General features: G+C 39.1%; 1 protein-coding gene across 2 annotated transcripts in view; it reads left to right on the top strand.

The window, feature by feature from the left end:
• PPAT (phosphoribosyl pyrophosphate amidotransferase) overlaps positions 1-8,857 on the top strand; it is a 35,594-nt gene extending 26,737 nt beyond the window's left edge. For both annotated transcript variants that reach the window (XM_045881096.3, XM_064584537.1), the window contains 6 exons: positions 418-490; positions 1,258-1,409; positions 2,034-2,161; positions 3,287-3,508; positions 4,530-4,650; positions 6,391-8,857. In XM_045881096.3, the coding sequence (XP_045737052.1) occupies positions 418-490; positions 1,258-1,409; positions 2,034-2,161; positions 3,287-3,508; positions 4,530-4,650; positions 6,391-6,587 (893 nt within the window). In that variant the 3' untranslated portion in view covers positions 6,588-8,857. The remainder of the gene's footprint in view (positions 1-417; positions 491-1,257; positions 1,410-2,033; positions 2,162-3,286; positions 3,509-4,529; positions 4,651-6,390) is intronic.
• The last annotated feature ends 6,948 nt before the right edge of the window (positions 8,858-15,805 follow it).

The raw sequence follows: 15,805 nt of genomic DNA, 5'->3' as shown, positions 1-15,805 counted from the left end.
TTTGAGTATTTCTGAGGATGAACCATTTTTAAAGAATTTAACGGACATTCCTGTTTTGTCTGAATTGCCTTTGCCCAGCTTTTTCATTTGATTGTAGTATGATTTCAGTGATTTTCTTTTTGACTTACTAGACGTCTGTTTGAGACATTGAAATCAGTTTTTGAAAGAATTTTGGCATCATTAGTTTTATCTTTGGCTCAAGTTGAATGAAGATTGATGTGGTTTTTTTTTCTTCTCAAATTTTTATTTAAGTTCTAGTTAGATTCATGTGCTCTTAAAGTTGTAGAAATGGAAAAAGAAAGTTGTAGAAATGGATTTTTTTAATTTATCTATTTGGTGTTTAACTGCTCACTTGAAATAGGTAGCCTCTTGTAAAATTTCTTGAATCCATTAACTATATTGCCTTGTGATTTACAGAGAAAAAATCTTCAGAAATAGAAGGATGGGTGGTATCTTCAGAATCTTGTAGCTTTTTATCAATTGGTGCAAGGTAAGTTTTGTTTCACTCAGCATGTTCACTTTTTCCACATCAATAAAAAAATTTTTTAAATGAAAGTTTTCTTTCTGATGTCTGCAAGAAGACATATCTATAAATGCAGTTTCTTTTGTACATTGTACTCAGCAGTTGTACTGACTTTAATGTTCCTGTAATACCTTCTAATTCTGAAACTGGCATCTTCTTTTCAGTCCCATGAGACCTATTTTTATAAAGCAAGAATCAAGAATCTCTTCAGCAAGGAATAGTTATGATCAAAAAATTTAAGCCAGAATAAAAATGTTCTCTTTAGCCTCTATTCTTCCAAAACTCAGTAAAACTTAGGGCTTTTATTTTTTAAAATTCAAAATTAGAATTTAGGGGTAATATACATATTAGATTTACTGCTGGAGGAATATTACTTTTTAATTTTTTAAGCCATCTCTTAAACTGAACCACTTTTCCTTTTTTTTTTTTTTTAAAGATTTTATTTATTTATTTGAGACAGAGAGAATGAGAGAGAGAGAGCACGTGAGGGGGGGGAGGGTCAGAGGCAGAAGCAGGCTCCCTGCCGAGCAGGGAGCCCGATGCGGGACTCGATCCAGGGACTCCAGGATCATGACCTGAGCCGAAGGCAGTTGCCCAACCAACTGAGCCACCCAGGCGCCCCCACTTTTCCTTTATAAGGGCAGGGACTCTCTGTGTACTTTACAATAGATGTTATTATCGGTCTTAAGGACTGGTTTATTTAAAGTCTTCTTTCTTCAACATTGTTTCCCAAGATATTACCGTGAAGTCTTGCCTGGAGAAATCGTGGAAATAACCAAACGTAGTGTCCAAACTCTTGACATTATACCAAGGTCTGAAGGAAACCCGACGGCTTTTTGTATCTTTGAATATGTTTATTTTGCAAGACCAGATAGTATATTTGAAGGTAAATAAAATATCTTTAACTTTTTATATAAGTGTTGTATTTATCTCATCAAAACATGGCAGTTCTTTTTTTTTTTTAAAGATTTTATTTATTTATTTGACAGAGACACGGCGAGAGAGGGAACCACAAGCAGGGGGAGTGGGAGAGGGAGAAGCAGGTTTCCCGCCGAGCAGAGAGCCCGATGCGGGGCTCAATCCCAGGACTCTGGGATCATGACCTGAGCCGAAGGCAGACGCTTAGCCGACTGAGCCACCCAGGCGCCCCTGAAACGTGGCAGTTCTTGGTTCGAAGGCCTACCTGGCTCTTTAGAGGCACATTGCTTACATGTTGTGGATATGGGACTGAATCTACAAGTCATATGATCACTATTTTTCCCTTTCATTTGATTCCTGGATTTTGTTTTCCTTTTTAGGAGTAAGGATTATGATGTTCAGATGTGTATTAAAGCCAGGGGGTTTTTTTTGAATAGTGAATTCCCCAGTTTATGTATTTCCACTTTAGTTGTTTTATATATTTTACTTTACTTTTTATACTCCATGTATGGCATTCTAACAAGCTAATTTTCGTAGAATAATAATATCATGTTAAGTAAAAATAATCCATTTCCTTTTCCAAACCTTCCAGACCAAATGGTTTACACAGTAAGATATCGCTGTGGTCAGCAGCTTGCAATTGAAGCCCCTGTGGATGCAGATTTGGTTAGCACTGTTCCGGAATCTGCTACACCTGCTGCTCTTGGTTACGCAGGAAAGGTATTTTCTTTGGACATGTAGTGAAATGCTCTTGAGCACTGAAATTAGAAATCCTTGTATATAAAGAGAAACTTACCAACACATTGTAAGGAAAAAGAAAATGCTGGGTCCTTTCCAAGGGTTATTTTCCAGCCTTTTCATTCAATGGCACTATTATAGTGGAGTCCACCCAAAGATTAGCAGAATGATCCTCTTCGTTTAAAAAGATAACATCATGGAAAAAAAAAAGGTAACATCATGAATATATATAGAATTTAGTGGTAATATTTACTTATTAAAACCTATTTCTTAAAGTACCCTGGTATATTTGTTCCCTATTTAGTATGGGTGATAATAAAGCAATTTATGTTCATTTTGTGTAATATTTTTAAATTTATTTATTTATTTATTTTAAGTAGGCTCCGTGCCAAGTGCAGAGCCCAACGCAAGGGTTCTAATTCACCACCCAGAGATCAAGACCTGAGCTGAGATCAAGGGCTGGTCGTTTAACCGACTGAGCCACCCAGGCGCCCCTTTTTTCTTAAACTTTTTTTTTTAATGTTTTTAGTACTATGCTTAATTTCATTTTTCATGACTAGGTAGATAATATAACTATAGTGATCCTGGGGTGTCCTGCTCAACATTCACTATGTTGAAAAGTTTAACTTACTAGTTTTTAAAAGAAATAATATGCATACATTTTAGGTTAGTATTACCTTGAAAGATGGAGAAATCCCACCTGCCCCCTCAGAAAGTATATCCTTTGCATACTGGTTTTAATTCATTTCTTGCTGATAATTTTTAATTGCTGTGAATTTTTCTGACAGTGATTTATTCTTTGTCGTGTCTTCACACGCTTAGTGTTCCCTTCCAGGACAGAGAAATATTTGTTTAAAAGCATTATAACTCCTGGCAAAATGAATTGGTTTTCCCACTGAGTATATTACTTTGAATGATATTTCTTTTTGCCTTTTTTCCCTACAATTTAAATAGTGAAGGAAAATTGTAATCTGTTAATGGAGAGTTCAGAATAGCAATTTCAAATGTTTGTATACATATTATAATGGAAGCATGACCTAGAGAAAATAGGAACCTAGGGTTCTCTATTTATTGCTGCTCATTGTCCTTTTATTTCTTGTCTATCAGTGTGGGCTTCCATATGTGGAAGTGCTATGTAAAAACCGGTATGTAGGAAGAACCTTCATTCAACCAAACATGAGGTTAAGACAACTTGGTGTTGCAAAAAAATTTGGAGTATTGTCGGACAACTTTAAAGGCAAAAGAATTGTTCTTGTAGATGATTCAATTGTAAGAGGCAATACCATTTCACCCATAATCAAATTGCTCAAAGAATCTGGTGCAAAAGAGGTAAGTAATATTAAAACATATCCTAAAGTACTGATAATTAACAATAGGATACTGGCATAAAAATTGCAATGTAGTACAGTGAATGAAAATGGATAGTTCAATATAATAAATTGTCATCTTTCATGTAAGTTGGTTTAGTAATAACTGTGCAGTAACTTGGAAAACATGTATGTAATTTTAAAAACTAAAACCACAAAATAGAGTGCTTTTTAAATTTTTAGAGTATTTCTCTTTTTGAAGATGCAGAGCAAATCCTATTGTAATAAATTTGCCACACCGGGTTATATTTTTAAATCTCAGAGCTTATTCTAACTCTAAATATCTCAGTAATTCAAATTACAGAAGTGATTTTAAAAAATAAACATTACTGAAGAGATGTAATTTACAACTAATAGTTGAATGGATTCAAAAATAAAGTCTCTTGTAGGAGAAAGTGGCATGGAAAGCAGTGGCAGTCTTTCTACAAAGCTTTAAAGATAATTGTAATTATGAGGGACGCCTGGGCGGTACAGTCATTTCAGAGTCTGACTCTTGGTTTCCACTCAGGTCATGATCCCAGGGTCATGAGATCAAGCCCGGCCTTGGGCTCCTTGCTCAGCATAGAGTGTGCTTGAGACTCTCTCCCTCTCCTTCTGCCTCTTCTGCCCTGCCTGCTTGTGTGTGTGCTCTCTCCCTCTAAAAAGTAAATAAATGAATAAAAAAAAAGTAATTTCAATTATGAGTTTCCAACTTTTTTTTATGACTGTTATTATGATTATGATAATCTCTTCGGGTTTTTTTTTTTAAGAGTTTGTGAGTGTGTGAGGGGGTTAGGGGCAGAGGGAGAGGGAGAGAGAATCTTAAGCAGGCTCCATGAGGAGCATGGAGCCTGAATTGGGGCTCAGTGTCATGACCCTGAGGTCATGACCTGAGCCAAAATCAAGAGTTGGACTCCTAACTGACTGAGCCACCCAGGCGCCCCTTACACAATTATTCTTAAAATGCATGTCAAAATAATATGTGAAAATGATTTCTTTCCAAGGTACACATTAGAGTGGCTTCACCACCAATTAGATATCCATGCTTTATGGGAATAAACATACCAACAAAAGAAGAGCTTATTGCCAATAAACCTGAATTTGAACATCTTGCAAAATATCTGGGTAGGTATTAAAATTTCTATAAACTTTATTTTTTATTTTTATTTTTTTTTAAGATTTTATTTATTTGACAGAGAGAGACACAGCGAGAACAGGGAACACAAGCAGGGGGAGTGGGAGAGGGAGAAGAGGCTTCCCGCTGAGCAGGGAGCCCAATGTGGGGCTCGATCCCAGGACCCTGGGATCATGACCTGAGCCGAAAGCAGACGCTTAACGACTGAGCCACCCAGGCGCCCCTAAACTTTATTTATTAACAGAGAAAATCCAAAGCTTGTCAGTCTTTACACTTGTAATAAAAAAAAAAACAATGTCCAGTATTTGTTAAAAATACGTATTGTATGACATATTGAGCCGATATTGAACACTATCCTGAATAATGAGAGTGCCTGGTGTATATAGACACCGTGGTAAGTGCTATATTGGAGACCAAGGCCAAGGTGAGATCAGGTGGAAAGGAAGAAAGGCTTTCCAGGTAGAGGGAACTGCAGGCATATCAGTTAAAACCTTACAAAGATCAGATCCCAAGAAAAAAATAATTTTACCACAGATTCTAATAGAATAATTTGGATGTGGGTACAAATCGAAAAGTGAAAAGCTACTGTAGAGTTATCTTTAATAATGAAGTCAGCAGGGGCACCTGGGTGGCTCAGATGGTTAAGCATCTGCCTTCGGCTCAGGTCATGATCCCGGGGTCCTGGGATCGAGCCCCGCGTCGGGCTCCCTGCTCAGTGGGGAGCCTGCTTCTCCCTCTGCCTCTGCCTGCTGCTCCCCCTGCTTGTGCTCTCTGTCTGTCAAATAAATAAATAAAATCTTTATAAAAAATAAAAAAATAAAAAAATAATGAAGTCAGCAGAATTGGAGATCTAGGTTATCCTGGATAAAACATTTGCTTTTCAAATTAGGTGAGATAAAGTATTTAAATAGCACACAGATGTTTAGCCAGTGTACCTTGGTACCTCCACACTGCTTGATTACGGCTGGTGCTTCTTTTGATATGCCTGTGCCTTACCAGTTAAATATTTTGAATATCACCCAATTGATATCTTATTGTGAACATTTACTCTTTGTCAGGAACATATCTATATTATTGTAATAATATCACAGCTACTCTACAGTTAGGCCATGTTTCCCTTATCTTATAGATGAAAAAATAGACTTAGGAAAAGTAAGTGACCTTGAGCTTATATTTGAACCCAGATTTTCCTGACTTCAAAGTCTATTTTCGTTATCAAGAAAATTACTCCTGAAGCTTACTGAATCCATTCTAGATTTGAAACCCCCACTGTTATTTTAAATTATATTCTCCCTTAAATTCCAATTTCATATTTTAAAAAATAATAAAGGCCCAAGGGCGCCTGGGTGGCTCAGTTGGTTAAGCGACTGCCTTCGGCTCAGGTCATGATCCTGGAGTCCCGGGATCGAGTCCTGCATCGGGCTCCCTGCTTGGCAGGGAGTCTGCTTCTGCCTCTGACCCTCCTCCCTCTCATGCTGTCTCTCTCTCATTGTCTCTCTCGCAAATAAATAAAATCTTAAAAATAAAATAAAATAAATAAAATAAAATAATAAAGGCCCAGAGTTTTATTACATACTTCTTCCTTCCCCCGCCCCCTTTTAAAGAGGCTAAAGGAGGAATTTTTATCGTGGCTTGAGTTTTTCTGTTTGTAACTGTCATTTTTTGAGGCAGTTCATCCTTTCCAAAGGAAGTGTAATGACCTTTTCCTTTTTCTCTCTTTCCTCCTGTAGGAGCAAACAGTGTTGTATATCTGTCAGTGGGAGGACTGGTTTCATCTGTACAAGAAGGGATAAAGTTTAAAAAACAGAAAGTGGAAAAGCAGGATATTATGATTCAAGAGAATGGGAATGGTCTGGAATGCTTTGAAAAGAATGGTCATTGTACAGCTTGTCTCACTGGAAAATACCCTGTGGAATTGGAGTGGTAGCTGGTAGGGACAGATAAGATTTTTCAAGATATAAAGTTGGTTAAGAAGTTTTAGTGGTGGTTAACATCCTATCCATATACTGTTGTTACTCCCTTGAAACGATGTAAAATGCCACATGCTTATGTTTACCTTTACAAGTTTTGAGAGTTCTGAAAAGAGTACCAAAGTGCTAATGCTTTCCTTAACAATCCTAGATAAATACTTTGGTGTTATCTAGGAATTTGGATGATCCTTTCAGTTTTATTTAGTAGTTTAGTACTTTGAGTCTACCACTTCCGAGGTCATATACATTTAATTTCACATCAGCAACAATAATGCAAAGAATAGGTAAATTTCTGTTTTAGTGAGGATTGTCAGGCACTGTATCTTCCCACAGATTCTTAGAGAATTTTGTGGAATGTTTCTTGAAAGTTATTGAAATTCAGTTGTGGAGTATTTTCATAATTGAAACCTTGCTAATTGTAAATAATACTACAACATTGGTGTTTCTTTTGTTTTTTGTTCTTTTTTTTTAACGCACAAGCATCAGCTAGCCTTTTTTTACCTGGTCAGAGAAGGTGGGGTGAGTGGCATTTGCCAGGTCCACGCTTTAAAGAGTTTGCAAGAGGTTAGACTAAGGTGGTGTGATGTAAACAGGACATGAGTTAAATATAACATTTCATGCAAACCTTGAATCCATTATATCCCAAAAGTGTCAGGCTCCTGGAGTTCTCAGTGTGGTTTTGACCTTGGCTTCCCTGTCTAACAAAACTTAAAACAAGAACAACAAATACATACCTTTTTGTGCTTCATCTTTCCCGCCTGTGCAACGGGGTACTTACATTACTTAAATAATTAATAGGAATGTGAAAAAGTGTCATACTTTTGGTGGTTAGAGCCATCATTTCACCCCTCAATTTTAAGATAGTGCATGATTATTAGTTTTTGAAATGTTGGCTGTTACTCTGAAATTGAGATTTCATTATGATGAAGGGAGACAGTTTAGCAGTGCTTTGCCACCTGTCTTTGAGATGTCTTAAAAATGATTCTAAAAACATGTCTGTGGAAGGTGCTTTCCTACATTTGATTATAAAGTACATTTGATTCATACTACTTAGTGCCCTTATAGTATAAGCCCAGCAAGTAACCTAGTACATTTGAAGTAAAAAATTTTTAGATTCTAACAACCCTTTTATCCTTATTAATTATATTTTCTTTTAATGAACTGCTGCTTGATCATTTGCAAACATATACACATATATATGTATAAATATATATACATAGTTGGAATTAAATGATCAAGTAGAAACATTGTAGGGGCCAATTTTGCTTAAGAATCAAGGTGACAACTATTTCGGAATTAGCATGCCCATCTAATTCTAAGCATCACCTTATCACTTTTTTCTACTTTATTTTATTGGGATTTAACAATTTTTTAAAAGTGTTTTCTTGTAACATCTGAGATTTAAAATATTAAGTTGACCTGCCCCCAACCCCTGTTTATGTAAGCTTTTTTAAAACATAAAAGTGTTTGTTTCTGTGTTATTAAGTTACCTAAATTTGATGTATATAGTGTCCAAATCCATTTAGAAATTTAATATTTATTAATAACTGAAATCTTCTGTCTTCATTTGGTATATAGTCTCATATGTTATATTATGGCAGGCCAAGATAAAATCTTGACAGCTCTTTAAGCCCATGCACAGCAGGCAGCAGCAGGTCACATAACCCTGTGGCAGTGACTTAAGCAAATTGGCATTTGAATAAAGCCCTGGGACCATTTGGGTATATAGCCTCTTGTCTTAAATGTATTCCTCATGTCAGCATGGAGGAGGCAAGACCTGTGGGTCAATTTTGAATTGGCCTCAGTTACATTTGATTTTTAAAAACAAGAGACTCAGGGAAAGTACTAAACCAAAATCTCTGATTTGACTTTTGTGTTTTCCATAGTTTTTGTCTCCCATTGTTTTTATTTTTTGTTTTACTGAGCTGCTTTTATAAAGGAATATGGTACTGTGAGAGTTTGGTAATTCTACAAATTTCTTAATGTTTCTCCATCATGACCTTTTATTTCCCAAGTTTCTGAAGTCTGAATTAATTACAGTTTTATTAATTACATATACTCTCAAATGTTTAACTGCTTTAAATTAAAATAAGCAGACTATTGAAAATCACAAAGAAGATGAAAAATGTGTTTTCACAGGATCTATCTTGTTGTGAATTAAACTAAGCCTACTTTTTTGTGACTTCATTGTGATGCATTGGTGACAAATACATGTAATATGTTTAAATATGTGTGTGTGCTTTTTTTAATAGTGACCTTACTCAGTGCATTATGATGAATAGCACAGGAATAGTCACATCCAGGCTCCCTTCTTAACACCAGCTAGTCAGATCTTATTTCTCTGATCCAGACATTCCAATAAATAGGCCATTGCTTATGAACAGGAAAAAATTCCTGGCTGAGTAGAAAGGACACATAAAGTTATTTAAAATGTAATGCTAAGTAAGCACTATAATAGTAGTAAGTTCTGCAAAAATACTAGTGGGAATGGGGAGTGTAACAGAAGAGGTGTCTTAGATTTCCAAAATGTGTGTGTGCATGTGTTTGTGGTTGGGGAATTTTTTTTTAAATCAAATTAAAGTAGGTAAATCAACAAATTGTGGTACATCCAGAGAATAGAATATTATTCAGTCCTAAAAGGAAATGAGCTATCAGGCCATGGAAAGACATGGAGGGAACTTAAATGCGTATTACCGAGTGAAAGAAGCCAATCTGTGAAAGCTACCTACTGTGTGAGTCCAACTATATGCCATTCTGCAAAAGGCAAAACTGTGGAGACATCAGTGGTTGCCAGGGGTGGTGGGGGAGGAAGGGATGAATAGGAGGGGCACAGAATTTTTAGGACAGTGAAACTACTCTGTGTGATATTATAATGGTGGATACATGTCATTATATATTTGTTCCAACCCATAGTGTACATCACCAAGAGTAAACCCTAATGTAAACTATAGACTTTGGGTGATAATGATGTATCCATGTAGGTTTATCAGTTGAAACAAATGTACTGTCCTGGTGGGGGATGTTGATAATGGAGGAGGCTGTGCATGTGTGGGGGCAGGGGGTTTGTGAGAACTCTGTATTTCTGCTCAATTTTGCTGTGAACTAAAACTGCTCTAAAATATAGTCTTCTTTAAAAATAAACATACCAAGTCCCACCTCTAAGCAAAAAATAAAATAATATATGCGTATATGTTATTGCCTCTGAAAATCTTGCCCCAGGGCATCACTTCTCATGCCTTCTTTCTTTGGATTTCAAATAGACCTTAGTCAACTTCTAAGGAAAGTTGCCTTCTTGTTTAAGTCAAAATGAAAATCCAAGCCTCTCAGGAAAAGCTGCATGCCCCTTAGACATTTTAGACTAAGCTATAGTATGCAATGTAAACTCATTTTTTGTGTGTGCATAAATTTTCTTTTTATGTAGCTGAGAAGTTGTTAGATGGCAGGAACCAGTGCTTTTAACATTTTTTTTTTTAAGATTTTATTTATTTATTTGACAGAGACACAGCGAGAGAGGGAACACAAGTAGGGGGAGTGGGACAGGGAGAAGCAGGCTTCCCGTGGAGCAGGGAGCCGATGCGGGGCTCGATCCCAGGACTGGGATCATGACCTGAGCCGAAGGCAGACACTTAATGACTGAGCCATCCAGGCGCCCCTGCTTTTAACTTTTTTGGAAGTTCTCAGGATCTACCATAATACTGAACTCCTTGCACTGTAACAAAATGGAAAATGACTGCACAAAAGAGACCCACAAGGGTCCTGTACTCTTCCTCAGCCTTTGAATTTGCTTCATTGAAAATTGACTTCGGGCGCCTGGGTGGCTCAGATGGTTAAGTGTCTGCCTTCGGTTCAGGTCATGATCTCAGGGTCCTGGGATCGAGCCCCGCATCGGGTTCCCTGCTCAGTGCAGAGCCTGCTTCTCCCTCTCCCTCTGCCACTCCCTCTGCTTGTGCTCTTCTATCTCTCTGTCAAATAAATAAATAAAATCTTTAAAAAAAAAAAAATTGTTTGGCTTCAATATTGACATTCTGATGGATATCTTCAATGTGATGATTAATTTTGTGTTAACTTGGCTAGGCTGTGGTGCTCATTTGTTCAAACACCAGTCTAGATGTGGTGAAGTTATTTTTTAGATTTGATTAACATTTAAATCAGTAGACTTAAAAAAAAAAGATTGATTTTAGAGCGTGAGTAGAGGGAGGGGCAGAGGGCGAGGGAGACTCTCAAGCAGACTCCCTGCTGAGCATAGAGCCCCACATGATGCAGCGCTCAGTGCACGTGGGGCTCGATTCCATGATGTGAACTGAAATAAGAGTCGGACACTTAACAGACTGAGCCACCCAGGTGCTCCATCAGTAGACTAAATAAAGCAGATTACTCTCCATAATGTGAGTGGACCTCATCCAGTCAGTTGTAGGTCTTAAGAATAAAGATGGAGGTTTCCTGGAGATAGAATTTTCAAAATTGCAACATAGAAACCCTGCCAGAGTTTCCAGCCTGCTGGCCTGCTCTATAGATTCCAAATTTGACAGCCCTCACAAATGTGTGAGCCAATTTCTTAAAATACATGTATCTCTCTCTCTTTCAAACATATACTTTTATATATTTTATGTGGTATGTGTATGTTTATATGTGTTTTTGTTCCTCTGCAGAACTTTAATAGACTTCCTCTTGCGAACAGTGGGACCTTCCTCATCCCTCCATTCTTTCCTAGCCATCTGACAAAACAAGCCTGAGTGAACCCAACTACTAATTTTCTCCACTTTCAACTGGGCAGCTGAGCACTGTTAAGAGTAAATCATGTATCAGGCGCCTGGGTGGCTCAGTTGGTTAAGCGACTGCCTTCGGCTCAGGTCATGATCCTGGAGTCCCTGGATCGAGTCCCGCATCGGGCTCCCTGCTCGGCGGGGAGTCTCCTTCTCCCTCTGACCCTCCCCCCTCTCATGTGCTCTCTCTCATTCTCTCTCTCAAATAAATAAATAAAATCTTAAAAAAAAGCAAACCATATAACACACCATTATCCCAACTGTTATGCTGCAAAGCACACAACAGGGAGCTAGCCTTGTCTTCAGGGTAGTATGATACTGTGATTTATAATAAGATATATATTTGGTCTTTATCCTATTTCTAGCACAGATACCTTAAAGTCGTTGAGATTTCCTAAGTGATAAGAGCAATAAAGGTGTGTTTTTTTAAATTCCAGTGTAGTCAACATACAGTGCTATATTAGTTTCAGGTGTACAATGTAATGATTCAACAGTTCCATATATTACTCAGTGCTCATCAAGGTAAGTGTACTCTTAATCCCCATCACTAACCCATCCCTCACCCACCCACCTCCCCTCTCCTAACCATTTGTTCTCTATGGTTGAGTGTTTTTTGGTTTGCCTCTAATAAAGGTGTCGATATTCATAACAAATTCCTTTCAGCCACACCTGTGTTTGTGTTAATGAGGTGACTTTCTGAAAACACCTAAGAATAAGGACTCTTTTCCAGGGGAACTGACCATGTGATGAGAGGGTTGAACTTTCAGCCGCACCTCCTTGACTTTCAGGGAGGGGAGAGGAGCTACAGGTTGAATCAACAGGGAATGGCCAGTGATTTAATCAATTGTGCCCTCATAATTAAGCCTCTATAAAAACCCAGAAGGACTCTTGGTCTGGAGAATTTCCTGGTTGGTGACATGGAGACGCGGGGGTGAGTGGTATGCTTGGAGAGCGTGGTAGCTCCATGCTCCCTTTCCACATCCCTTGTCCTCTGCGTTCCTTCCAACTAGCTGTTCCTGAGTTAATTGCGTGATGGATGGAAAACTCACCCATTGGAGGTAGGGTCAAGGATACTCAAAATTGTTTTTGAAATCATTTTTATTTTTAAAAGAAACGACATTGGCAACTGAGATGAGGTGGAGGATTAGGTGAAAAGTGAAATTAGGGGTGCCTGGGTGGCTCAGTTGGTTAAGCGACTGCCTTCGGCTCGGGTCATGATCCTGGAGTCCCGGGATCGAGTCCCACGTCGGGCTCCCTGCTCAGCAGGGAGTCTGCTTCTCCCTCTGACCCTCCTCCCTCTCGTGCTCTCTGTCTCTCATTGTCTCTCTCGCAAATAAATAAAATCTTAAAAAAAAATTTAAAAAAATAAAAAATAAAAAAAAGTGAAATTAGAATGCATCAATAAATGTGCAAAGGATCAGCAAGGTTCTGGGATAGGCATTTGAAACTTCCCCGGAATTAATGTAGTGGATGGGAGAAGAGTAAAAAGATAGTTGGGGAAACAGGTGCATAAGACATGAAACTGTTTTCCAGATACTTAAGTATTTAGTATAAGAAGTTAAATGCAGCTGTTGATAGGTTCTGTAAGAAGTGTAAATTACCGGGGCGCCTGGGTGGCTCAGTCGTTAAGTGTCTGCCTTCAGCTCAGGTCATGGTCCCAGGGTTCTGGGATCGAGCCCCACATCGGGCTCCCTGCTGCGCGGGAAGCCTGCTTCTCCCTCTCCCACTCCCCCAGCTTGTGTTCCCTCTCTCGCTGTGTCTCTCTCTATCAAATAAATAAATAAAATCTTAAAAAAAGTGTAAGTTACCGTTTGGGAAAGGTGTAGGCTTACACCCTACTGAAAAGCTAGTATGCTAGCCTGTTACTGTTTCGTGGCAATAGACCTGAGATTCCTGGGTCAAAGAGAAATTTGTTACTCATGGCAAAAGCAGTGGCCAGAGCTTCACATTTGTCAGTTCGCCATGCATCCCAAGTCCCACTGGGGAGATGGGAGTCAGGCAGAGATGGATGTCTGCACATGCAGTGGGTTGTGTGACAGGAAAGGAATACTAAGTGTGGGGGATTTGCTTTTATAGTAAATGGAAGCAAACCTGCTCCTTGGGAAAGACATTACCTCAGCTCTGAAGATCCATCACCCCAAACAACCCTGACAAATGACCTGAATAAAGAGCAATCAATACCTTGTGTTTTTGACATACCCAGCAAGAATTTGCAAGGACATTCAGGGTCATGGCAGTGTCCCTCCCAACAGTACGTTGGGTTCACAGGATGGTGGGGGGAGGATGGGTAAATTCTAATACAAGGCTTGAAGAAAGGCACCAGGGAGGTGACTTTTTTTTTTTTTAAAGATTTTGTTTATTTGTCAGAGAGCACAAGATTGCTCAAGCAGAGGGAGAAGCAGGCTCCCCACAGAGCAAGGAGCCTGATGTGGGACTCGATCCCAGGACCTTGGGATCATGACCTGAGCCAGAGACAGACGCCTAACCGACCGAGCCACCCAAGCATCCCAAGGAGGTGATGTTTAAGCTGTGTTTTCATAGGGGATAAATGTTCATCGAGCAGACATGGGGAGAAGAAAGGGTATTTCGGCCTGAGACCCCGCCAAAACACAGGTGTGGAAATTTGATAAGGGGTTGGCATGCTCAGAAGATTTACTAGGGTCTTATCATAGCTGGAGCTTTCAGGACCAGGTATGAGGAATGTGGAGGGTAGGAGAGCGGTGGTTAACTGTAACAGATAGGGTTAGATAATGAGCCATCTTGTTTACCTTGGTAGAGTCTGTCATCCTGTAGGCAATGAGGGACCACTGAAGGAGGTCTTAAGCAGGAGAATGCTATGATTAATCTGGTGTATGTTATAGAATGATCACTCTAGATTACCAGGTAAAAATGGTGTTTTGAACATAGTCTTCTGCATTTGTTTACTCTTAAGACCCCCTGAAAATGATAGTAAAGGGATATAAGAGTCCTAAACTCTCAAGGATAGAGGAAAAGATTCTGGAGTCAAAAGCAAAGGGCTCAGCTGATTTAGAAAAGCTAAATTCTAAACCAGCAGGAAGCAAAGCCAATAAACAATCCTATTTATATGACAGAACCCCTTAAGAAACTGAGAAGTTGGCTTCTGGAAAGAGGGGTGACAAGGGTAACTAAAAGGATTGGAAGTTCATTTAGGAATGAGTTCTATCCTTATGCCACTCCCCATCACCCCTGTATAGCCTAATTCTGAAGGCCTCTGTGTTCAGGAGAAAGTAAAATAATGTTTTTTTTTTTTCTTTTTAAAATTTTTTTTAAAGATTTGGGAGAGAGCATGAGCTGGGGGCAGAGGGAGAAACAATCTCAAGCAGACTGTCCACTGATGGAGAGCTCAACCTGATGACCGTGAGATCATGACCTGAGCTGAAACTAGGAGTTGGACTTAACCAACTGCACCACCCAGGTGCCTCTCTTTTTTTTTTTTTTTAATTTTTAAAATCTTTTTAAAAAGATCGTATTTATTTGAGAAAGCGTGCATGACTGGTGGGGAAGGGGCAGAGGGAGAAGCAGACTTCCCACTCAGCAGGGAGTCCTCAGAACCCTGGGATCATGACCTGAGCTGAAGGTAGACTTAACTGACTGAGCCACCCAGGTGTCTCTTCTTAATTTTAAGTGGGCTCCACACGCAGCGTGGAGACCAATGTGGGGTTTGAACTCTTGACCCTGAGATCAAGACCTGAGCTGAGATCGAGTTGGACACTCAACCGACTGAGCCACCCAGGTGCCCCTAAAACAATGTCTTGCGGCGCCTGGGTTGCTCAGTCGTTTAGGGTCTGCCTTTCGCTCAGGTCATGGTCCCAGGGTCCTGGGATCAAGCCCCACATCAGGCTCCTTGCTCGGCGGGAAGCCTGCTTCTCCCTCCCTCTCCCATTCCCCCTACTTGTGTTCCCTTTCTTGCTGTGTCTCTGTCAAATAAATAAAATCTTAAAAAAACCCCACAAAAACAATGTCTTCCTATTGGAGTATATTAGGCACCTGAAATAGAATTAAGTGATAAATTTTATACTCCATTCTGAGACACACACCCTGAAACATACACCACAGCCCTTTTCTCTCAACTTGATTTTCAACAAATTGTCCCACAGACTGTTTCCAATCAAGTTTTAAATGTCCCACTTTTAAATATGTGCAGATAATGCATGACTACCAGACACCTCAGGAAGCCTCTAATATGAAAAAGTCCAAAACCAACAGAAGAAAAAAAGTAGATTGTACAAGGGGAAAAACAACTAAAACTATCATTAATATCCGAGGTGAAAGATTATAATAAAACCAACATCACTCTAGCAGCAATTTTTTTTAAGATTTTTATTTGACAGAGACACAGCAAGAGAGGCAACACAAGTGAGGGAGAGGGAGAAGCAGGCCTCCCGCTGAGC

The sequence above is a fragment of the Mirounga angustirostris genome, unplaced genomic scaffold (assembly GCF_029215605.1).
Source record: "Mirounga angustirostris isolate CCGP_5_RB_7025 unplaced genomic scaffold, mMirAng1.0.hap1 SCAF_2, whole genome shotgun sequence".
Taxonomy (NCBI): Eukaryota; Metazoa; Chordata; class Mammalia; order Carnivora; family Phocidae; genus Mirounga; species Mirounga angustirostris.
This window is presented reverse-complemented; position numbering and strand designations above follow the sequence as displayed.